Source organism: Rhynchophorus ferrugineus, unplaced genomic scaffold (genome assembly GCF_030347505.1).
Source record: "Rhynchophorus ferrugineus isolate W39M unplaced genomic scaffold, kcgeb_rfMv2 rfM3, whole genome shotgun sequence".
Lineage (NCBI taxonomy): Eukaryota > Metazoa > Arthropoda > Insecta > Coleoptera > Curculionidae > Rhynchophorus > Rhynchophorus ferrugineus.
The window spans coordinates 13052276-13078731 of record NW_027472582.1 but is presented as its reverse complement, the minus strand read 5'-3'; the positions used below and the strand labels follow the sequence as shown (position 1 = coordinate 13078731).

Below are 26456 nucleotides of genomic sequence, written 5' to 3'. Positions count from 1 at the left end.
CTGAAAATCTGATTAAATGGAACAAACATATGATTCCATGATATATATTGTAAATGAAGTATATACCACATACTGAGTGAAAAACAGTTAATGCAGAACATAGATATGATAAAATCTTATTATGATTATCTTTATTCTTTCAAGATCAAAACGCTAGACCAGATGTTACACATTTGTTACAAAATTTTTAATGCGCCTACAACTCACCAAAAATGTCTCAAAATTATTACCTAACATATTGGATCAGTGTTAGGTGTACTAATAAAATAAATGAAATTCTTTTATAGATCCAGAATCATTAATTACATTGACCTTTAGCTACGATCATTTCAAATAAATTACCATAAACAATCTCACAAATTATTCTATAACGAAGGGAGACTAACTAATAAAGGCAAGAATATTATTCATCAATTAAAAAACCCTTCATAAACATGAATGATTGATTGAATATAGCATTACTTGAATTTTCTCTGAGATTATTATTTCCCGTTTGCCATAGAGTGGAATCTAGGTTAAGAAAAAAAAAAAACATGAAAATCAGACATTACTAAAGATATTAAATTACCAATATCCCTATTTTTACATAGTTTTTCTTTAACTATATTAATGAACCAAGACCGGCTTGTTGATCGATAATCTAAAATAAATAGACACCGCAGGAAAACCCTAGATTTGAACATAAAAGTATCGAATAATAGAATTAGGTCACCAATCTCGTAAACAATGTATTTCTATTTCGAAAGGTCTGACGCCTGAACTCCCAAATCGGATTTTCTCGTTAGAGAAACTGACCTGAACAGAAAAAATACCGACAAAAAGCTTTCCTTTTCTGCCGGAAATATAGGTGCGAGTTTCGGGGATGGTTTCTGGAGTGCCGTGCGAAGCCTAATCAAAATACTACAAAAAATACCTTTCGATGTCTCCGAACAGGACACTTTAAGTTTTATTCGATTCCCAAAATTAGGCTTTTACTATCACTTTTATTAAATATTTTATGGTAGAGGTCCTTAACAATTACATAATATACCTATGTTATCTCGACAAATTCAAAATTCGTTTGTTATGTCGAAATAAGTTATTTCATTCAAAGGAAAAGCCAATTATAGTTCTTTTTTATCACGAAAAGTGGTATACGAGTTTGTAAAAAAATTTTTTGATATGTTTTATATTCGAAAAATTGAAAAAAAAAACAAAAATAAAAAAATCCTGGAATAGCAGCGCTACCAGATACAATTGTGACCTTCCCAAGACCTATTCATTGATTGATCCATCATTGATTGAAAATTTCATCAAAATTGGCCCAGCACTTTATCAGGAGTTCAGTGACGTACACACGCGTACAAGTTATTGCTTTGGCTTATTCTATTGTCTTTTTGTTTCCATGGAATAATTTATTTCGATAATAAAACAAATGCTACAAGATGACCCCAACAACATTCAAATGGTGATTTTGTTGTGATATATTCACATAATTGAGAAATATTTAAAAACCTTTAAAAAAATCTATCGCAACGCTATCTACCTTTCGGTTGTAAATATAAAGTATACTCAAATGACATAAAGAGACCAAAAGTTTCATCAAAATTGGTCCAATCGTTTAAGGGGAGTTCATTGACATACACAAATGACATATAGATGATAAATAAGGAAGAAAACATTAGAATCATATCTAAAACCAAACTACTCCAAAATATTATTTTGTTCGATTACGAAATGCGACAATTAACGCAAAATAGAAGAACAAATTTAAAGCTGCAGACATATAATGGATTCGACACGTTTGTTATATTTATGAAGAGTGGATAACCTCTCCACAGACTTCTGAGGCAAAGTTGATTTTTTGGCTTAAAGGTATAACGTTCAACACCAAAATAAACATTAATTAAGATCACAGATATTAAATATCGAAAGAGCTAACACTTATATTAGTCTCTGGCACATATGAAAAATGTAAGATGCATATAATAACAATTCTTCATATAAAGAAAAACATATATATTTAAAAGGATCTCCAAAAAAATCGCCTCCAAATGTTTTAAGAGAATATTAAAAGGTGGTAATAAAATGGCATTCTTCTGAGCTTGAATGTGTCTAAAATTTGAAAACAATACCAAGCATATCCTTATAAATGAAACTGTAATCACTGTAAGACTAAATATACTAAATATCTTTACAGAATATTTTATCATTATATTAAAAAAGAAAATCAACATTTCAACTGAATATTGTACGTAGGGTTTGAGAAACAATGAATGAACAGAACACCTAATTTTAAGGTTTTAATAAGAATATAGTCAAACCACGTTTAAATTAACTCGCAATACTATTAAAACTATAATATATACGTCTAGCAATGTTATACGTAAAATTTCAGATGCTTAAGAAACCATAATGAGACTTATATTCACTTTATGGCCACGCTATTAAACACTAAATATAACCTAAACTACCAACACAAAATGAAGCCATTCCCGCGAACTAATGCTCAATAAAATTACCATTTTAATAAAAATAATACAGATATTATTTTCTTATTATAATACCAGGGTCGAGGCCATTTAGACACCCCAAAAAATGTTGAGTAGTCTTTAATGTTTCGAGATTATTTACATAAATTTGGTCGATATAAAAGCGAGAAAAGTAGAAAGTTATTTTTCGATTATAGAAACTTTTAAAAAGGTTCGATAACTGAAATATAAAGTATAAGGAAAAATTCTAAAGTTATGTTTAAGAATATAACTTTTTAAATGTTCGAGATTATAAAAGTCGTGTTATGGTATATGTATGGTACATAAAAGATATATTATAAATAAAATATAACTAAAGCTCACTAATATGTTATAATTTGTTCATCAAATCTTATACTATCAAGGTATAGTTATTATTATTAAGTATTGTTTAACATTTTCTTATTCTCACTCACAAATTTCTTCAGAGGTTCAGCAACTTGCCATTATTTTCCGGGCCAATTGTCTAACGCTCGGTTCAAACTCAATCAAAGTTGTAACTGCAATCGACTGTAGATATCTTATCATACAACATATGTTAGTGTAGCACAATTTTCCACATATTTTGGTTTTAACAGTACTTTTCTTGCACAAGCGAACAAGGAACGAAGACTGAAGATGGCAGAAGAGATTCCGCTGAAACGTCAGAAAAAAAACTGTAGGTTTTCCGAATATAGTGTATTTGAAGAAACCAGGCGGCTTGTTTATATTCAGACTGAATGGCGAATTTGAATACTGAGATATCTAGCTGTAGGGGTTTACATTATAACATATTTTTACTATCAGTGGACAGTCGCCATTTATTTCGCTAAAATAAATTAATTTTTAAAATATTTTTTTTAATTTTAAATTGTTCATAGATTATAAGGCAGATCATTTATCAACAAAAGAAGATAGGTTGATATTGGATTGGCAGTCGTTCCACAGTTACTTGAGGGTTTCCTTGGAGTAGTTAAGAGGGACTCGAACAAATGCATCGCACCTGAACCTGTAAGGTAATAAGAGATAGACTGAAGGTGCTCAGAGGCCACTAGCAATAAACTATTCCAATTAGGAAACATTCAAGCTTTGAAAACACCCCTAGCCAGTGGTGTAGAAACAGTGCTATTGAGATGATAATCCAACTCAAACTACTCGACTCTAAAATACAATAAAAATGTTCCCGTTTTAAACACTTCAAACTTCATAACTCAGGTATAAGCTCTTAATATTCTTAATTATGACCTTTTAAAATCAGAAAAAAAACGTAAATTATATTATGTGTTTATAAGTATATGTTTTAATTGCAACGAAATCTGTGAAATCAAGGAAGAAGACAAAAACTATGTGATAAAAAAAAGACAAAGAGAAAGTAACTGTTAATTCTAACCAACGATTACACGTCATTATAAAGCCATTTATCTTTATCGATACAAAGCTTAAAACTTCCTCTCTCTTAAAAAAACGCGAACGAAATTTTTAACGCAGGTTACGCAGGACCGTTTCATTTACTTTCCATTTTAGATCGGAACAGGACTCACCCCCCTTTCCATCTCGCAACCCCCACTCCGCCACGTTCGCCCCAGTTAATAAATCACAGAGACAACACGAAAAGTTTCCATTATTACGAAAAGGTCGAGGTTCGACAGGAAATTGTCTATTGACCCGATGGGATTTGAATATCGGACTCTCGCGTCGCTGAAAAATGAATAAAAATCGATGGTTGGCGAGCTCGTTTTCGACTATGTCGAATTTTAAGACCCCGAATATAATGTTCCGCGATATTCCGATAACTATTGTTTATTTTTGATGATAAATTAAATAATATTAGTATTTAGAGGTAATTGTAATAAAAACACCGCCATTAACAGTTCATAAATATTATGTCAAAAAATAACGCCCCAAAATTATATTTATCAATAGGAAATTATTAGGAGCTTGCATGTATTTTGATCATCAATATATATTGTTGAAAATGCAAAGTGTTAATGAAAACACTAAAAGCAACCTAACAAATAATAAATTCGATGGTTTAAGTATTAAACAACAGTTTTTCATTTAGTATTATTGAGTTATTCAATGTAAACAGACGGTAATCATAGAACGCTCAAAATTTAATTTTCGAATTAAATACTCTTGTTTGAAGTGGGAAAAATCTGCTGCGAAAGACCATCAAATACTTTCAAAAACTAGTGGCGATTTAAGAGTAGCGATTTTAACGAACATCAAACATTGATGAACATCAAAGTTCGAGGACCAGCTCAAACTCTGTCTCTCAGACAGCTTAGCAATTGATGTATCAACTATTGTAAGGAACACGAATTAACTGAAAATGTTATACCGCTTCAAAATCGCGATTTCATTGCTTGCCAAGTGTAAAAATGTTCTGAGTTTGAAGCGGTATATTCATGGGATATAATCTAGGTGTAATGCATTAACTGCCAAATACCGTCAGTTTAAAAAAAACATACAATGGTGTAGCCTCCAAACAAAACAATTATTTTTTGATTTTACCATTTCTCTTGCTCAGTCACATATATGGTAACAGAAAAATCGTATGTTATATACCATTTTAATGTATGTTGACTAGGTTAACTTTTTTTATTATATAAATAATACATTGTTACTAGTCGTTTCCGTCTAACCTGCAATTTCTCTTTATGCTAACTTAAATCTAGTTATATAACTAGGAGGACACTTTGTACATGTCACTGCTGAATTTTTTAAAATATGCACCTCACTATACAACATTACACAAGATCAGATGGTTTGATTCTTTTGAGTCTGTGTCCTGTTCTGGTGGTATCCAGAAGTTGCAATATTTCAATATTTGTATGAGAATGGAGTCTTTCCTCATACCTCCTTGCAATTCTCTTGATTTCTTGACCGACTATGGGTATCTGAAGGTCTCGATGTAGATAATCAGTTCTATAGTATTTGTTGTATTTTATTTATGTTACTCTTGGCAGAACAACCCCATAATTGAACTCCGTATGTCGATATAGGTTTCAATATTTGCTTATATAATAGCAATTTATTATGTACTGATAATTGTGATTTTCTTCCAATTAGCCAGTACATAACAGTAGTGTTATTTAATGTTGTTGGTGTTTGTACGGTCTGTTTATAGGTGAACTGCACATGTACAGATTTACTTCCATTAATTCTTATTTTTCAAGCTTGTGTCCAATTATTTATATTGTCACTTGCCTCTTGTAATTTTCGTGAGGCTTCTTCACTATTGTCTCCGACAGCTATAATCGCGGTATCATCAGTAAATGTGATATTGATATTTTCCATTTGTGGTATATTTTCGAATATATCAAGTGTAAAGTAGATAAAGCATTGGTCCCAGTACACTTCCTTGTGGTACACCTGCTTTAGCTTCTTTTATTGTAGAATAAGCGTCTTCTTGTTTGACTCTAAACGTTCTGGTTGGAATTTGTGATTTTAGTAGTTCGGTGTGTTATTTTGGTAGCATTTTCTGTAGTTTATGAACAAGGCCTTCATGCCAAACCTTATCGAAGGCTTGTGCTACATCTAAGAATATAGCTGAGCATACTTTTTGACTTTCGTAGGCTTTCTCAATAACATCTGTTATTCTGTGGACCTGGTCAATTGTTGAGTGCTTGTTAATAAACCCAAACTGGTGTGTTGGTAGTAGGTTTTTTCTCTCTATGATAGGTTTTATTCTTTTCAACAGGAGTTTTTCAAAATCCTTAGATATTACTAGCAGCAGCTATATGTCTATAGGATTTTATTTCGTTGGGTGACTTCCCAGGTTTTGGGATTATTATAATTTCCACCATCTTCCAAATGTCTGGGACATGTTTTAATCTAAATGCTGTATTGATCAAGTTGGTGAATTTTATAATTCTCTTTCTTGGTAGTTTTTGCAGTAATTCTCCTGTTATTAAATCGTAGCCTGGTGATTTCGTGGGATTAATGTTAGTTTTAATAACTTTGGTTAACTCTTTCGGCGTGACTAATTCAACCATCGAATTTTCAGCTTCTATGTCCGGCAAATTATGTTCAATATTAGTTTCGTTTGGTTTGAAAGTTTTTTCTAGATATTCAGCAAATGCTCCTGCCTTTTGGTGATTATCACGTACCCAGTTCCCACTAGTTTAACTGATAACATTATATTGCGTTTAAATGAAGAGCTAAGACAATTTCAATGAGTTCGGGTGATTCGGTATCTGTCTCTATTTTAAGTTAAGAGTCAATGTTTTTCAATAACAGAGTGCCAGAAATATACTTATGTAAAAATACTGTAGTATCAAATAAATACATTAATACTATCATCCCGTAAGTAGAGTAACTGATTTAGTATAATAATTTGAGCAGAGTATGAAGTTGTCGCGAGTTTCTTATTGAAAGTTTCGGATTGTTTTGACACATTGACTAATTGACTCATTTTGGAATGAGAGGAATGTTTCAAATTATCGCTTTTTAAAACTCCAACACAACATACTGCGTGTTCCTCAAATATATTTTCTTTTGAGGCACCTTGTAGTGACTTCTACTGCTGCCTCGACTAGATTCTGCTTCCGATTAACATCTTGTGCGGTACCAGTCTTTGGTATTCGTGAGGTTCGGCTACTAACTGGCGGTAATTCATTACTTATTCATCGTATTTCTTGTATTATTATATTGTTACATCCAAAATTGGCTTTATTCACCAATGTAGTCTTCATCAAGACCCACACAATCATTATAGCGCCGCTCTAACATTTCAATACCACTTTTGTAGAACGATTTATCTTTTGCCTCAAAATAGGCCTCTCAGTTAATGTTGCTGTGCAGTCAGATGACGATCATTGTCACATATCGACGCAAAAATTCTGGTTTGTTACGTTTAAACATGGCCGAACACTGCTCAGAATCCCCAACACGTTCTTGTTTTTGGTCAACAGTAAGAAAACGCGGCACCTACTCCGAATAGAGCATTCTCATTGTCAAGTGCTCGTGCAATATAAAACCAACATGTTCTTTTGATATCTTTACGATGTTAGTTAACTCACGCAACTTCACATTTCGATCATTCAAAACGATTTTGTGGATTTTTTAAAATATTTTCTGGCGTTACCAACTCACTAGGACGTTCACTACGCTAAAACTAAAACACGATATTATTTTTGATCCACTGTTTTGAAAATAACAAAAAAAGTATCACTCTTAAACTCACAAACTTATGAATCATGAAATTTTAATAGATTTTATTTGTGTTAAATTTTTGTCATGTAGCTAACAAAGGTAACATTTTTTTATAGTAAAATTTAATACTATAGACCATATACACACTACATACGCATAATATCAAAATATTGTAGAATTAATTTTTATTGTTATAAAGGATGATTACTATTTATGTAGATCACAATAATTACAAAACACAATATTGGCAAAAAACTGAGTTAAATAGTAAATATCGATAAGGAATAGCTCAATAATAGTGCAACCATGAGTTCAATTTGAGTTTTACAAATAAAAAACCATTTGTTTGACAGTTCTTCGGCAACAATGCTGCCCCTATATAATTAAAAAATTTATTATATTATAAACATAATTTATAACCACTATGAGATTCAAGTATCAGTCGGATATTCAGAATTGTATCAGTTGTTGCTCGTCAAAGACAATTCATCCCTCAATACGATGATGCAGTTCCTCAGAAATTAAGTCAAACAAAAATTTATCGAGAGAATTTTGGTAGTCTGGTTACATCAATTAATAGCCAACCATTAGAAGCTACAGTGATGTCAAAGATATAAGTTTTGTTTATTTAGTTTTTTTTATCAATAATCGCATAAGATAAAATAATAAAATCCATTTCGTAATAAATAGAACTTAATATCACGCAAAATAACCAATTTCAGAGGTATATTCTATGGGCCTATATACTGAGCCACAGGCCAGCTATACTGAACCACATATATCCTGTTATCTTTACATTAGCCTAACATTCAACATTTCCATGAAGCACAACGTCCTTTTATCCCATTCCACATCAACCGCCATGCTTCGTATTTCAAAATAACCAATCTGGAATTATGTCTAGCAAATGTAAACTGACCGATATAACTGACGTACTTTGTAATGGGACATGGCGCAGTTAATAAACTGATAATATCGTTAATAAGCTCCTCAATTTATCATATGAATGCGCGTATTTGTATATATCTGAAAAGAGCCGGGAAATATTTGATGTCTACAAATAACGGCCCTCGTTATAATTAACGGCGATTCATGTATTGTTAAATTATGACAGACAATGTTCGTGTAACTGGATCATAATATCCGATATATGCAATTTTTTTGGTATTCAAAAAGGGTCATTATAATGATATAAAATGTATTGAAAGTGTAAATTAATTTCGAATGATTATTTTTCATCAAGTCACTGACTTTACTGCATATTATTTTTGCGAATTACACGGAATAGCAAATTTTACTTCATTCGCGATATAAATGTAGAGTAACGAATAGCACGAAATACATTAATTGTAGTAAACCCCGTAAAAATTAATTCACACTCTTACATTTTTACGTTGTTAAATATCTAGGAGTTAATAAATAATTATAATAATTAATTTATAAATTAAATAATACAACCTAATAAGAGAAACACAAACTTATTTAGCTTTTGAAATAGAGCCCTACTGTTCACCTTTCGTTAAAAAAGGAGCTTTATTTCAGCAAACAGTTAATATTCCTACATGCATGTATCATACTGAGCATTTATTTCAGTCACTGTCCATTTTATTATATGTTTCCTATATGTTCTAGAACTTCTTACCAGTCAAATGGGTTAGAATTGGGATAGGAAGTATTGATGCTTAAATGTTAAAGTCTCAAATGTTAAGTCTCTGGGGTTTTACTTGAGTAGAAATAGTATATGAAATTTATTCCAAAATCCTAAAAATAAAAATTCACATCAGATATTTTCGCATATCAAACAAAAACGTCAGTATATCATTACAAATAAACCGGATAACTCAAAAACATCGCTTACACAAAGCGCACTGGTAAAACAACCGTGTCCAATAATTCAGTATTGGATGGTTTGTTAAGAATTGCCTTCAAAGCATCGTAATTCAATGAGGCATGCAACATAAAATATGCAGAAAAGCTCTCTCGAAATCCCATTCCGGTAATGGCTGAACGGAGCTATAAAACCTCCAGTAACCCCCTCCAAGAAACAATGCCGGATTATTAACGATAATAGACAATTTTCGACAAAAGGGCGCCAGAGGACGAGATAAAAGACATCGCCAAAATCAATTTCCATACTTCAAAGTGAATTAGTTAGGCGCTCTCGAAAATTGATAAAAACAAATTTCCTAAAGAGTATATTCGTCTGGACTGGTTTAATGTCTAACGAAATTTTACACATGCCTTGACTTTAGGAAATATATATATATATATATATATATATATATATATATATATATATATATTGTTCAATTAGTATTGTAGCGACCTTGAGGCATGTCGAATTTTACATCGTGGAATAACGGTCTGCAAAATACCCAGAAATATAATCCCAGATGTTGAACACGGGCAGCAGCGCCAACTAGAACCCGACAACGAATAGCTGGCGGCAACCCCGAGACGTTTATCTGGGATGTGATTGAAGGGTATTACGATTCATTCTGTGCTCAACCCTCATTTGGTCTAGACATGCCACCATCGACTGCCCAAGCCTCGTCTCCAGGTAACACCGCTGCCATCCGTTTTATTATTTGTATTTTTCACCTTTTTTCATATTGCCAATAAATAACGGACACATAATGTAAACACCACTGTTTCATTTCGTTTTACCTCCATTCACCGAGCCACATCATTTACTCTAAAGTATTTTCTATTCCCGTACAAATTCCTTGCACAAAAATATTAATAAATATTCGAACAAACAAACAAGCCAATAAACACAAGCCCGAACGACCATTCCTACAGGTTCTTAACATTTGCAGATATATTGTTATATGAAACAATTTTGTTAAAAAAAACGTTACGAAATGGTAGAAAAATAAATTTATTGAAAGTATAGACTCTTTATATTGTTGAAGGTTTCCTTTTTCCATCATCTAATAACAAGTTCTGAATCAAATTAGAACCCTTAGCCGCCTTGGTGGCGCAGTGGTAAAGGCGATGGGACCGTCCACCTTCTGCTAGGGCATAGTCGTAAATTTATGTTTGTGATTATTTAAAATTTCTGAAGGTTCTAGGCAAGGGTGTAAAATCCGATAAGGAAAATGATCCCAGTCACGCCAGTAACCAGGCTGGGTAAGACCAGATGCCTTCTGGGATGATTTCTAAAGTTGGTCACTCGCCAGTCGGTAGGCTTAATGCTGAGGACCGTGGTTCGGAGCCCACGTTAAACTTTGGGCCCAGTCCAGATAAAGCCACAGTTGGTAAAAAGAGACTTTAAAATACATATATAAAAAAAATTAGAACCCTTGAAGTGAATGTTGTTATAGTCTAAAGTTTTAAAGTAACAATTTCAAAATATTAAAAATTTTGGCGTAGCACTTAAAATATATGGTGAAAACCCGTATTGTTTAAAAAAAAACACACCTTTTATTATGTGTCTATAATATTTTTAACTTTAGGAAATTCCCCTCGTCAGTTTAGAAAACGTCAGTGGAATAAAACTTTAACAAAACATTATTTTTGTAAAAACTTCTAAAAGGTTATAAAAGTAGTGTTATTAAGACATACATACATAAGAACTTAGTAATTGAGATAAAATGTGTGCGTAATTGTTCAGAATATACATGCGAATTATGTTGCATTTTATGAGATATCAGATAATTTACTCTACCGCATTTTTTTGGGATGATATGTGTAAATGCAGTAGGGGGAAGGCGGTGAATAAATCAGAAGATATAGAGGAAATTAGTAGAATTTTGCAAGAAAAACGTCCACAGATAATGAGAGAAGAAAATAAAAAGAAATGTAGTCATATCCATATGACTTGACAAGGAAATCTGAGATAGAGACATAGAAACGAAGCAAAAAAACTAACGCAAAAAGATAAATATTTTCACCAATGAAAATAAAATACATTACTTGGATATAAAATTATTGATTATATGGATTATGCCTTCAGGGGATACCACTACATAAACAACGGTCTTAGATTAGGCCTATGTACAGGTGGTTTAGAAAAGAGTTAAATGTAAATATAATAAAACGGTACCACTAAACATTATTCTGCCTGTACAATCAAATGTAGTTTAAGTCCTTCGATAATATATGCACTAGTTGTATTGTAACATATTATATTTGATGACTGTTATTATTATATTAGAATTTTATTAGATGTCGAAACCAATTTAAACTAAAAGTCATTGATGCGACAATATTCCGAAGTTTGACGTCATCAATTTAGATGACGTGACTTCAGTTCTTTATTGAACGGACTATATATAACTTTCACAGTCATAAAATAAACTTCAAGTTCAGGAAGTTCCAATTAAATTTATTCGATGCTTGTAATCAGGCCAAAACATATTTTCCCTTTAAAAGCCGTTTTCTAAACAATTACTTTTTCGTAGATCAAAAGAGAATTGATGGCTTGTCATTTGCATACAGAGAACTGTTTTTTTCGTCGTCTCGAGCGTAAAAAGGTCGATGCCGGCTAAATAATTTTCGAGAAAGAATGAAATTATATCGTCAAAAGGCGACTTGTTTAATAAGGGGCAAATTCTAATTGCCTCGTTATACGCCTACAAAAGGTTTAAAACGACGAGAAGAAAAAGGAGAGTCCGAGACCAATCAGTTTTTATTCTTGAATAATTTCGATACTCTCCGAACGGCACTATTCAGGTTTAACGGAATGTTAAAAAGCTTTTATTAATTTATAGTGAAGTGAACATTGTGGATTTCGTCGCTAATATTCAGTTAAACCCATTAGGTTTTACAATATCGTCAGCGTTGTCGATTTTCGATTCTTTATTGAAATTTTATGTACTGTATGATTCCAAATTAGATCTTTTGAACTGATAAAAGCTTGCTTTTGTATGCGTATTAAACAATAAAAAGTTGACATGACTTATTAAATAAATTTGAATAGTTTAAAAATTACTGAATGATTTATTAAATTCAATTATTAAAAAAAATGGGGAATGGTCTAAAAATATGTTACTACTTCATTTTAACATGATTTACTCGTTACCAAAAAAAGTTGATGTTGAAAACAGTTGATGAAACAAAAACCAGAATAACGTATTTTATGACATTGACTTACCTTACGCTTTTTAATCCGTTACATCCAACCGCGGCTATGTCAAACTTATAGTTTTTGCGTTTCTCGCAATTGAGGCTCCTGCGGGCCCTCAACTCGGCATGTCCGTCTTTCCTCAGATTGATTTCGAAGGGGGCTTCGCCGTGGGGCTTGTTCACTATCCGGAAAGAGCAGATCTTGGCCCCGGTGGCACGAATCGGTGGGGTTACCTCCACAACCGTTTCATTCTCCTTGACGATGCCGTGATATCCGTTCTCCAAGTTATCGATGTCAAGATGTGGGGCATCATCATCTGAAATAATATTAAAGTAATTGTGTAAACATAAATAAATTGTTTTAAAAATGCATTAACTAAAATAATCACACCTTAATATCATAACGCAATATGTCATTTAACATTGAACTTACATTACGTACATTTTAATAGAATACTTTTAAGACCCCTCTTACCAATATATTTTACTATTTTATTTTAATATGAATTACTCGTTACCAAAAAAGTTATTGTTGAAAACAGTATATATATATATATATATATATATATAGTCGATAGAATTAGTGAAATTACTGTAAACATTTCGACTTCTTTGTTTTTGTCACCAAAATAAAGTGTTAGAATGTGAATTCTCTTTCAAATAGTAATTACAAAAGTGACATTTAGGCGACTGATGCTCTATAATCGAAATATTTCGATACTTAATAGGACGGTACTTTGACAAACGATTTTTAAGATATTTTGTAAACGTTTATAGAATTAAATTTTAACAAAAAATAATAATTTATATCTTCTAATGTTACTCATCTAATCTGCATAATTATCCTACTGTTCAAAAATTTGTATTGTTAAAGCTACAATGTCAAAATATATTCTTCGTTTTATTTAGTTTATTTCTTAATTAAATGAAATTCACTCTATGATCTCTAGCATCACCGTGAGATGCCACAGATAAGCCGTAAGTAAAAAAAAAGAAACTCACAATAAAAATAACTCGTATTTTCTGCAATTTAACATTCTATTTTTTTACAACAATCCAGTTGATTTAATTGTTAATTAATACATTTTATTAAAGATACCTCGATACTATATCGTTGGTATATCATGGTGGTGTGATAAAATATTTAACATAATCTACTTACAGTTACGATTCTTTAAAAAATTACTATTACTCCAATTTATTGAAATAAGTTTAAGTACTATTTTTCTAAATATGACGAGAATGATGATGGCAACAAAATTCTAATTTTGAAGCCAATTAAAAAAACACTGTCGATAGGAGAATAAAAACTCAGGAATATTCAGAAAATACTTTAGTTTATTTATATTCTGAAAAATGGCAACAAAGCAAATATAGAATTTTATTACAGCCGTACGAATTTACACCCCAACCCAATAACTTGTTATATATCAAAGTGAAACCTGCCGCCCCTAATATTTTGTGCGGTTGTATAACATTAAAACTTTATTCATTATTTGAGTAAAGTTTAATATCATGTAATAAACATGATACTGCATACATAACACTTTATTATAAATTTAATAGTAATTAAACCGCGGGAACGACCTTCAACAAATGTGCGTAACATCTCAATGATTTATTATGTTTGACTTGCGAACGTGGGGTAGACATTTTTAGGATTCGAGAAGAAAGGAAATACTAAAAAACGGTTAATATCTAAAATTCAGTTCATTTACTGCCTGAATGAGAATATGCCGTTGGGAAACCTGCGTCGAAACTTTTCAGAGATTAACAAAGTTCAGAATGAAGCTGAGTCGCCAAGTCAAGCTTGGAGTTAACACTACTTTTGTGAACGTAGACACCTTTTGATGTAAATAACTTTCAACTTCGGGAGTATAATTTCGTCACAACTACCATTTCATGTCTAAACTTCGTCTATATTTAATTATAAATTTACATGGTTATAGTTTTGCTGGTTATGGAACTATATACTACTGTAATAAAAAAAAGTAAAACAGAAAAATCATTATGTTGTTCCTTTACAGTAACTTCCCCAAGACTAATTTCGTCAGTCATTTTATTATTGTTTGAATCTAAGTGTACAAAAGATATTTTAAAATAGATATGGCATTCAATATAATGCTAGAAACTTCTGATAGTTGATACAATCTTAATTTACAATTAATTTATTACTACTGTTTCGTTGTACTTGCATTAAGACACAACCAAGGTAAGTAACAGGTCAATTGAAATGTCCCCGGCCTACCATAGTAAAACACATTTTTTGGCAAAATTAGTTTTTTTTTATTCAACATAATTCTCTTCAAGGGTGACACACTGATTATAGCGATCCTCCAACTTTTCGATACCATTTTTGTCATTCGACGAAAATTTCTTCCCAGCGAGCATTCTTTTGAGATCTGAGAATAGGAAATAGTCGCTGGGTGGGTCTGGAGAATACGGTGGATGAAGAAACATTTCGAAGCTCATACCCAAATATTCGTGAATGATATTATGTACACGTTCTGTTGATATCTTTAGAGTGTCTGCTATTTCATTCAGTTTTAATTTACGGTCATTCAAAATCACTTTGGGGATTTTTTAAATGTTTTCGTCGGTTGAAAGAGGTTGTTCTTTTTGGCGTCCACTGCATTTACCATTGATGGTTGATTTTCCTGGGGCAGTGTCCGGAAACTTGGCATGAAAGCAAGTTTTTCCTTCAATTGTATTTTTTCTCTTCAAAAAGCAATATTTTATCAACACGCGAAATTCCTTTTTATCATTTTTTTTCACAATAACAAAATTTGCTTCACTTAAAATGTTATAATTCACAGACTAATGATCCGACAGCTGTCAAATTTATACACGCATTCTTTGAGGCTTAGGGCTAACTAACAAACATATGTATTTAATTATAGTAGCGTCATCTATGTGTCAGGCCGGGGACTTTTTAATTGGCCTGTTACAAGATATTTCTTTCCTTTTCTGGGTGCCATTGCAATCTGTTTTAGAACGAAAAAAACGCCAATTCCTCTTCATAAATGAAATGAATCTGGGGATGTCGCATCTCTTGAAGCCTCAGTCTTATGGTTAGGTTCTTGTCAGTTCACCTCCACGCAAAGTTAACATAGACAAACTTGGAGCTATAAAACTGTATTCTCCAGCCTCTAGTCCATTTGTAGATCTTGTTGACGACCACTTGTACCTTTTCTACTGCGACATTTATGTTCCAAGTACCGTTTCTTGTGTTGTTGGTACGTCAGCAGTTTAGATTAGATACAGGACAAAGTGCCCAAGTAGCAAATTGCTCACATTGTGGATTAATCCCATCAAATGCCATACACGGTCAAAAGCTTATGAAACGTCCATAAATATTGTGGTATAGTTTTTCTTCAAATGCATTTTCAACAACCGCTGTTATTCTATTCACTTGGTCGATTGTTGAGTGGTAATCTCGAAATTCAAACTGGAAGTCTGGTATTTTTATAATTCCTTTAATACGTTTTAACAGTAGTTTCTCAAATAATTTCGATATTCTTCGCAGCAGCGAAATAGACCATAATTGTTCATAAATGTCATTACGTCGAGGAGCCTTTTTAGGATTGAGATTATCATCAATTTCCGTGGCAACTTCTAAGAACTTTGGGAGAATAAATCAGATTTACAGCTACTTCGGGCTGATTAACAGGATCTATTGATTGTATCCATAGTAGATTCACTCGGTTGGAATACGTTGTTGCCAAACGTATGCGAATAATTCAGCTTTGCCGTCATTCAACGAACCCATTCATTTCGATCGTTTTTAATCGGCGGTACTCTAATAATTGGTTTTTGAAATCTCCGAGTTACATTCCATTGCGAGTAATCTTGTCTGTTTCCGGGTTTACTTACATTACTTACATGTTTTTTGAGATGCTGAAGATTACAGCATTTTTCATGATATAATTTGAGCATTAACAAAGTAAAAGCAAGTGCAGGAGTCCAATAGCTTAGAGTCTCTAACACCAGAGAATAAAGTGGCATGTTTATTTTATTCTTACAGAACTTTCTCTAACATGGTGTATACAGAAGAGAGGACATATTATGAAACGTTTTCTTCTGTGTATGTTCTGTGTAGCTCCGATATTTGGCCACTGTTACATTCTGAACTGTGAATGAACCCTTGGTAATGCACATTGCTTGATCACGACGTTTCACAAAAAATCAATTCATAGCATTATGCAATGTGCCTTATTCGTCTTTTAAATTTCACCATTTAAAAGACTCCAATGAAGATTATTTTAAAAGTGGTGAAAAAAAAATTAAAAAAAATTAAATTCACATATTATTAACGATACTAGTTTCACTAATTTTTAATAATAATAGTGTAATTAATAATTAATAGAGAAGTGTATTTATGATACTAATTTCAAAAAATATCCCCAGAAATCTGAATGATTTAAAAATCAAACATAACTGATCAAAGATCCCTTAAATTGGCCCTATATTTCAGAAATTTGAATTCTGACTATTTGATCTTGGAATCACTGGATGATTGAATTCATGGAGATGGATCAATCAATATCTGTGAATATATCAATGAGCATCTACTACTATGTAATTATAAAATTTGTATGTAATGGTTGGGTGTAAAGGTTAGCGATTACTATAATCAAATTAAATCTGATTGGAACATCTTAACCCCTATGCTTACGAAAAAAGCGCAATCTTCTAAAGTTACATATTTCATTTTATTTCCACGTTACTTACTTGAAACGTACCTCAGTAATTTAAAGTCATTGAAGGTTTATTTTCTACAATATTTAAACTTCCTTTCTATAAAAGTTATTACGACTAAAAAACAAGATTAAATTGATTAAGGAAAGAATAAATAAAAAAAGAAAAAAACCGATTTAAATTAGTTCTAGATAGAACTAGATTGACTAGAGAAGAATCTAGTCAAAGATCTATTTTAAATACAACACTCTGCCGCTATTTCTAAATTAAGTTTTCTTCGCTTGATTAAATTGTATTGAAAACTTCTTACTCACTAATATGGGTAAAGCTATGTTAGCTTACTGTGTTTGAATATTCATAAAATTTAATTATCTCCGGCGTTCGTTAATTAATTGGTCATAACTTGTTCGAAGGAACACAGGAACCGGGAGGTACTGAACGTAATCTAATAGCGAAAGGGAGATTGTCTCCATGTTTACAATCTAGTCAGAAAATAGAGGTTCTCGAGAAAAATGGTTGAATTAATTTGAAATCACACGCGCAAAATTGTATGATTTAAACAGACAAGGTTGGAGAATTTAATTATTATTCTTTTTAATTGTGTCTTGTCAGCAGTTTAGAAGAAATTGCATATTGAAAATATTATGTCAAGAATTAGTTTTAAAGGATTTTTTAATTTTTTTTAAAACATATTTGAAAGTCTCCTTTTACCAACTAGTGGTTTATCTGGACTAGACCTACACTTTAATGTGGTCTCCGACTTTCTAACTAAAGAAGACATCCGGTCTTACCCAGCCTGGTTACTGACGTGACTGAGATCATTTTCCTTGTCGAATTTTATATTCTTGCCTAGGACAATCACAAATTTTAAACAATCACAAATATAAATTTACGACCATGCCCCACCAGGATTTGAACCGCGGCTATCGCACAGTAGGAGGACCGTACTATCGCCTTTACCACTGCGCCACCAAGCCGGCGATTTTCTTAATTTGAAGCTTTAGTGTCAAAAATCAGTATAATGTATTTTATTCAAAGTATTCTCCATTGCTAGTTTTTCCCATCTTTCAGACAATTTATGGATCCCATTCTAATGTGACCAGATGAATGACCAGCTAGAACCAAGTGGTCTTTGGCTGACGTCGCTTCGAAAAAGATCCTGGGTTACGACTGGGATTGTCGTATTTGGTTTAACTACCGGGGTTTATGGATGGGTAGGGATTTGATCAGATTGTTATCGTGTTCTAAGGCACCTAGGGAGAACCTCAAGAAAAGGATGCCTGATTCTAGGTGGACATTCGCGTTTCTCATAATCATTTTTTTGAATTGGAATACCTGGAGTAATGCAAGTTGTCTCTCGGAGACGTACCTGTACCACACCTGTGCTCCGTAGAGGCGACTGGACGGACCAACATTTTGTACAGAGTAGCTTTCTAGGGGATTGGGAGTTTGCTTTTTATGCAGAAGAGTGGAAATAGTAGAGTGTAAACGCCATTGCTTCTGCAAATAGCGTGCTGAATTTGGACTGACCATTCGAACGAATCGACCCATTTTTTACATTAGACACCAACTCGGGTTTAATAATAAGTATTCAACAATTCACCAGGTTCATAGAATTACAGATGTAATTGAAAATGCCTATGAAGGTAAAAATGTATGTTTAACTATATTCTCAGATGCAGCACAAGCCTTCAATAAATTATATCACGACAGCCTTGTTCATAAGCTACGGAAAATGTTACCGAAACAACACACTGAACTATTATACATTTTTAAAATATATAACACCCAGAATTTTTACTCTCAAACAAGAGGAAGCCTATTCTACAATAAAAAAAGCTAAAGCAGATGTACTACAAGTGTACCTACTCTACATAGCTGATATACCAGTTGCTGGTGGCACTCCGATTATTGCTGGCGGAGACAATAGCGAAAAAGCCACACAAAAATTACAAGCAATTTTTTTTTTTTTTTTTTTTTTTTTTTTTTTTTATAATTATATACATTGTTACTAGTCGTTGCCGACTAACCTACAATTTGTCCTTATAATAGCTTAAATCTAGGTATATATCTAATAGGACTCATCAGTCCTACATAGTCTCTAACATAATAATAATTGTTTTAACACTTTGAGTTTTTTCTAATGCACCTCACTGCACTACACTACAACACACTACACAAGTTCAAATGGTTTGGTCCTTTTGAGTCTGCGTCCGGTTTTGGTGTTGTCCAAGAGTTGTAATACTTCGAAATTAACATGAGAGTGAAGTCTCTCCTCATGTCTCTTTGCAATTCTTTTAATTTCTTGATTGACAGTCGGTATCTGAAGATCTCGATGTAAATAAATGGTCCGGTAATATCTGGGTGCACCTACGATGCTTCTTAGGACTTTGTTCTGGAAAACTTGTATTAGATTTATGTTGCTTTTTGCGGAACATCCCCATAATTGTATTCCGTATGTCCATATAGGTTTTAATATTTGTTTATATAGAAGTAATTTATTATGTGTAGTTAATTGAGATTTTCTTCCAATTAGCCAATACATTTTTCTATATTTTAACTCAAGTTCTTTTCTTTTCTTTTTGACATGTTCCTTCCACCGTAGTTTTGCATCAAGTGTCATTCCGAGATACTTAGCATTATTGCTGTATGGTATGACAGTGTGGTTTATGGTCAATGGTGTAAGCGCGGCCTGTTTATAGGTGAATTGAACATGCACAGATTTGTTTTGGTTAATTTGTATTTTCCAGATTTGGGTCCATTTATTTATAGCGTCAGTAGCCTGTTGTAGGTTTCGGGTTGCTTCTTCGCTATTGTTTCCGACAGCAAGAATAGCAGTATCATCAGCAAATGTAGCCATTGTAATGTTTTCGATTTGTGGTATATCACATGTATAAAGTAGGTACAGAATTGGCCCCAGTACACTTCCTTGTGGTACACCTGCTTTAGCTTCTTTTATTGTAGAGTAAGCTTCCTCTTGTTTCACTCTAAACATTCTGGCTGTGATGTAAGATTTTAATAGTTCGGTGTGTTGCTTCGGTAATATTTTCTGTAGCTTATGGACGAGGCCTTTGTGCCATACCTTGTCGAAAGCTTGTGCTACATCTAAGAATACAGCTGAGCATACTTTATTATCTTCATAGGCTTTTTCAATAACATCTGTTATTCTATGCACTTGATCAATCGTTGAATGTTTGGTAATAAACCCAAACTGGTGTGTTGGTATTAGGTTTTTTCTCTCTATAATTGGTTTTAATCTTTTCAAGAGGAGCTTTTCAAATACCTTAGCTATCATCGGTAACAGTGAGATAGGTCGATAAGCTTTTATATCATTTGGTGATTTTCCAGGTTTTGGAACCATTATTATTTCAGCCATTTTCCAAACGTCTGGGACATATTTCAGTCGAAATGCTGCATTGATTAAGTTAGTGAGCTTTATAATACCCTTTCTTGGCAGATTGTGCAGCAATTGCCCTGTTATTAAATCATAGCCTGGTGATTTATTTGGCTTGATGTTAGTTTTAATAACGTTGGTGACTTCTTTCGGAGTTGTTAATTGAATTGTCGAATTTTCGCCGTCTATGTCCGGTAAAGTATGTTCAATTTCACTTTCGTTTGGTTTGAAAGTTTTCTCTAAATGGTCAGCGAATGCTTCTGCTTTCTCCAGGTTGCTGCGTGCCCAACTTCCATGCATGTTTCTTATCGGAGGACTATGTAGACAGGATCGTTTTAGGTATTTAGTGGCTTTCCAGAGCGAGTAGTCTGTGTTCTTGTCATCTGTTAAATTTCGTAGATAGTTATTTATGGAATTGTTTTTAATTTCCAAAATTTCCCTCTTCAACCTTTGTGTTATGTTGTTTAAGATATTCTTATTTTCAGGTGTTCTATTTTGCTGCCATTTTTTCCGTAGTTTTCGTTTTTCAGCTACCATTTCCTTGATTTCTTTCGGGTAATTTATTCCTTTGGTTGAAGTTTTAATTTCTGGAGAGTTATTCCAAGCAGCCTGTTGGATGTCTGCAACGAATTTTTCGGTTTCATAATTTAATTGGTCTTCTGTCTTAAGGGGAACATTTAGTTGAATTCGATTGTTTATTTCTTCAACAAATCCTTCCCAGTCTGTCCTCTTGTTGGTTAATGTTGGATTTTGTTGTTTTCTTATAATGTTTTCACTCAGCGTCAAAATCACAGGTGTGTGATCTGAACTTAAGTCAAAATTTTCTTCAACTTCCATGTAGTTAGTGGTTATGTTTCTAGCTATAAAGAAGTCTAACAGGTCTGGAGTTTTCTCTGGATCGGTAGGCCAATAAGTTGGTTTTCCTGTCGACATGTAACTGCACCCTAGCTCAGCAGCTGCTTTATGTAATTCATTACCTTTAGTTGTCGTCATTCTAGATCCCCATCTTGTATTTTTAGCATTGAAATCACCACCGATTATAAATTTTTCTCCTAGGTTGTTTAGAACATTCAAGTAATTTTCTTTTTTTTGGTTGTATCTTGGAGGGCTATATATGGAAGCTAATGTAACCCTGTATTTGCTAGATATAACAGTTACTGCCGTTACCTGATTTTCTGCTAAACTGAGTCCGGGTTCTTGATGATGGCATATATTATTTTTTATTATTATTGCACTTCCTCCTCTTGCTGTGTTAGCTGGATGAATGGTGTGGTAAAAGTAATATCCTCTAAATTTAATAAAGGATTCCTTTGTCAAATGGGTTTCAGATATTAAGCAAATATCTATTTTTTGCAATTCTAGGAATACTTGTAGGTCAGCGTGATGTTTCTGAATCCCATTAGCATTCCAAATTGCGATGCGGATGTCTTTACTTGCCATTTTTAGTTCTTGAGGCCACCGCCCTATTGTTTTCGAGTTTAAGTAATCTTTCAGAAAACGATTCAATAATCTTTTCCTGGTTGTCCAGCTTTGCTATAAGTTTCAATAGCAGTTCGTTGGTTGTAACGTCTTCTTTTTTTGTTTCTTTTTGAGCGGTTTGGTTTATGCTTTGAGCATAGGTCATTTCATCGTTGATTTCGTTGTACATTTTTGGTTGTTTATTTTGAGTCACTGTTTTTTGCTCTTTAGCCTGACTGATTTTATTTCTTCTCTCTTGGAATGTTTTCGCAACTACGCATCCTCTGTAGCTTGCTGGATGCGCTTCATTGCAATTCGCACATTTCGCTTTTGTTCCTTTGGGTTTTTTGCATTCTCCCGTGATGTGTTTTCCTGAGCATTTTACACACCTTGGTTCCCTTTTACAGAATTTTTGTGTGTGTCCATGTAATTGGCATCTCTTGCACTGTGGCACAAGATTTGCCTTTCTAAGAGGTTCTATTTTTACTTCGACTCCTAGAATTTGTTTAATTTCATAAATTGCTTTTATATCCGTGTTATGTTGGAATGATAACATAAACAGTGGTAAAGGCTTCTTCTGGACAACTATTTCTCCATTGTTATTTTTATTTCGTTCTTTTTTCAGGATATTTGTGACGTCAGTACATTTAAGTCCATTTTTTATTAACTCTTCCACTATTTTAGTAGTTTTAGCTGTCGGTGGAAGCCCTCTTGCCATTACTTTAATGTCTCTGGTTTGCTTATCTTCATACGAGTGCCATTGTAATTTTAGGAATTCCAAGCACTCAGCAATTTTCGTAAAAGTTTTACGACATTCGGCGTTTAATTTGATTTGTCCATTGTTTAATGTTGTTGCTCTAAATAGTATATTATTTGTTTTCATTGTTTCATATAGCAAGTCAAAGTCTGTGACATTACTTACTATAATTGGAGGTGGTCTCGGCACTTTTATTTCTTTATTCAATTCTTGTGCTTTAATGGTTTTTGGTTGTTGTGGTGAAGCTTCAGGTGTGTAGTTTGCTTTTCGTTTCTTATTTCTTTTAACTGTTATCCAGCCTACTTCTTTTTGCAATTCTTCCTCGTCTGTTTCATAGTTTACAGGCAATTTGTTTTCAGTGCACTGGTTCACTACGGGAATGCTAGTTGGATTGTATGTGTTTTGGTTTTTTATTAGGAGTTGTAGTGCATCTAATTGTTTTTGCATATTTGTTAGTGCAATTTCCAGATTCCGTCGGGCTGTTTTTTCGTTAATATACGCATTATAGAGAGCTTGCTCATTTTGCGTTCTCTTATGGTTTTCTTGACAAAAGATTTGATTCTGTTGTGCCAGATAAGCTTCACCTGACGTTGAGGATTGTGTTTCCATCTCATTTAGTCTCTGGTTCTCTCTATTAATCATTTTTATTTAATGAATAGTTTAATTCACGTTTTTACAAAAATTTCAGTACCGGTATTTGTTTCAGAACCGTTATAACGCCGCATTTGTGGTACAGATGATGCACCTCCGACCCTTAACAGCCCCCAAAATTTTACCTTTGTTACTTTATTGCAGTGACCATCGTTTTAAACACATTTTCACTAAACATTTAACGCGCAGTTTTAACACTGTTATTGTCGTCACGGTTTTTACTTATTTTTTAAAATCGCATTTGTGGCACAGGTAGTACACTTTCAAATTTATTACACTGACCGTCGCTCCAAACACGTCTTTACTCTACGAAGGTCGAACGACAACTCGTCTACAAGCAATTGACAATATAAATAATTGCATCCAAACCTGGAAAATAAAAATTAACGAAAGTAAATCTGTGCATGTGCAGTTCACGTATAATCAGCAGATACAAACACCAATAATAATAAATAAAACTATCATTCCGTAAAGAAACAACAAAGTACTGAAGTCATAGGAAAATGTATTGGTTAATTGGAAGAAAATCACAGTTATCAGTACATTATATCATAATCAATTTTCCAGAAGAAAATTCTGAAAAGTATTGTAGGTGCACCCAGATATTAGAAGGCCGAAACCAGTATTCTCATGTTGAAATCAATGAAGCAGCTTCACCAACAATTGATAAGCTTCAGCAGCCTTTTTCTTCAAATTTAAGTAAACAAAAATATTCCCGCAAATGCGATTTACTCGGTACAAATTCAGATATTTTCAAAACATCAAAACAACATTTGCTTCACACTTAGATAAAATCACGCATACTAAAAAGTGAAGCTTCAACCTGAAGATGGTTACAAATCTACCCGATACAATCTAACACACTGCAACACCCTTTATAGTAAATCTTTTAAACTCAATTTATAGACCTGATATTATAACACTCAGTCATAAACAACAAATCTTAAATAAGTTTTAACTAATTAAAATCAGCGAAACACGCATAATGAAATAATATGAAAATATACACAAAAAATGAAACATTTTCAGTTGTAAAATTCATTTGAAATTTGAGAGCGCAACTAAAACTCAGCCAACACGCGATGAATATACAACATACAGACCAGAACAATGCAATATAGGCACCAACAGAAAACGGTAGAAGTTTTTAATTAAAAAAAAAGGAACGACACAAAACACATTAGAGAAACGTATCCATTGGCGGTAACGTGGTATCCTTAATGTATCCAGTTTACATATACCGGGAATTTAATGAATCGGAAAGTTTTCATTAAAAAAATAACGGCCATTCTCCCCACCGCCAAATCTGGGAAATTGAAATAATCAAAAAAGTAATATCATGCCCTCCGCCCATTCTTTCTTTTTTTCAACAAGTTTAATGTTTCATCTCCAGTTTCGTTTCATGGCATTTATTAATTCTAAACATCGGATAACGAACAGAGTATTATGCTCTCTGCATGCACAATAATTCCAAAAATTGCACTTGCATGTTAGGAATTCTTTATTAGGTATAATAGGACGTAAATTGTTGGACATCAGTCACGAACATAATCACGCAAATTTTGATGGAAATATAACTATGTAAAAAATGCATATATATCTTAAAAAAACAATATAACCTTAAATTCACAAAAAAGAAACCGTCTTTATGCGAAACAGGTGAGGAATCAAGATCAGATTGATGTTAGCTGTATCAGAGATCAAATATACGAAATGTATAAAAACAGTAAGTAGTTTTTTCAATCGAAACATAATTTAAAACAATTATTTCAGAGACAATTGTTAGTTCGGAAAGTGTCCATAAAAAGCCAAAATATATGCAGCTATTTGAGGGATGTAGAACATGCCTTCATAATATAGGATAAATTAGGGTAATATAGGATCAAGTGGTGTAAAGATAACGCACGAAGAGGTTTAATGGAACTTCCAGACATTGCTTTTAAAATAATACACTTTTTAAAAACATACAACAAAATCAAGGAAGAATTATTATATCAATTTGCATATTTTGATCATACATGGATATTCTCAGAATGGTACATTGGGTCACTCACGCTAAGATGATAAGAAATATAGTACAAAGACAAGAAAAGTTGATGCAAAAAGGTTCCAAAAAATTGAAACAACTATCGATTAGGTTCTGTTGGTCATAACATTTTTAATAATTCATTGCAGACATATAGTTCTTCATGATGGAAACAGGAACGGTTTAATTGCTGGTGCAGAATTAGTGTTTTTGTCTAAATGCAAGGTTGACTACCATGGAGAAAATTTGTGTTTGCACTGGTATGAAAATCAACTTTTAAAGAAATTGGGGGAACCATCAGTTATTGTTATGGACAAAGAGAAAGTTCCAACACGTGCATTAACAAAGGCTGTAATTAAGGAATGGCTTAAAGTACATAAAATAAATTTTGAACTTGCTACTAAGTTAAGAAACCGTGTTAAAGAATGAACTATTTTAAATTGTTACTCGGCAAATATAAATGAAATATATAATTGCATTTTTTGTAATTTACTTTTTCAGAAATACGCTTGAGAAAAGATACATGTTAGATCAGATTGCTGAACGTTATGGCCACAGAGTATTACGTCTTCCTCCTTATCACTGTATATTTAATCCAATTGAGTTGATATTGGGTATTCCAAAGAATTATTACAATAGACATTCAGGTCGAAGAGGATATTCAAACCAGAACTGTCTGGAATTATGGAATTGTCGAAATAACATCTTCAACACATTGAAGACGAAATTGACAAATGATAGAATCGTTTTTGATAG

General features: G+C 32.8%; 1 protein-coding gene across 4 annotated transcripts in view; it reads right to left on the bottom strand.

Moving 5' to 3' along the window:
- The window catches only part of Cals (calsyntenin 1), a 521064-nt gene that overhangs the window by 289703 nt on the left and 204905 nt on the right, over window positions 1-26456 (bottom strand). For all 4 annotated transcript variants that reach the window (XM_076400947.1, XM_076400943.1, XM_076400944.1 and 1 more), the window contains one exon: window positions 12745-13033. In XM_076400947.1, coding sequence (XP_076257062.1) covers window positions 12745-13033 — 289 coding nt within the window. The remainder of the gene's footprint in view (window positions 1-12744; window positions 13034-26456) is intronic.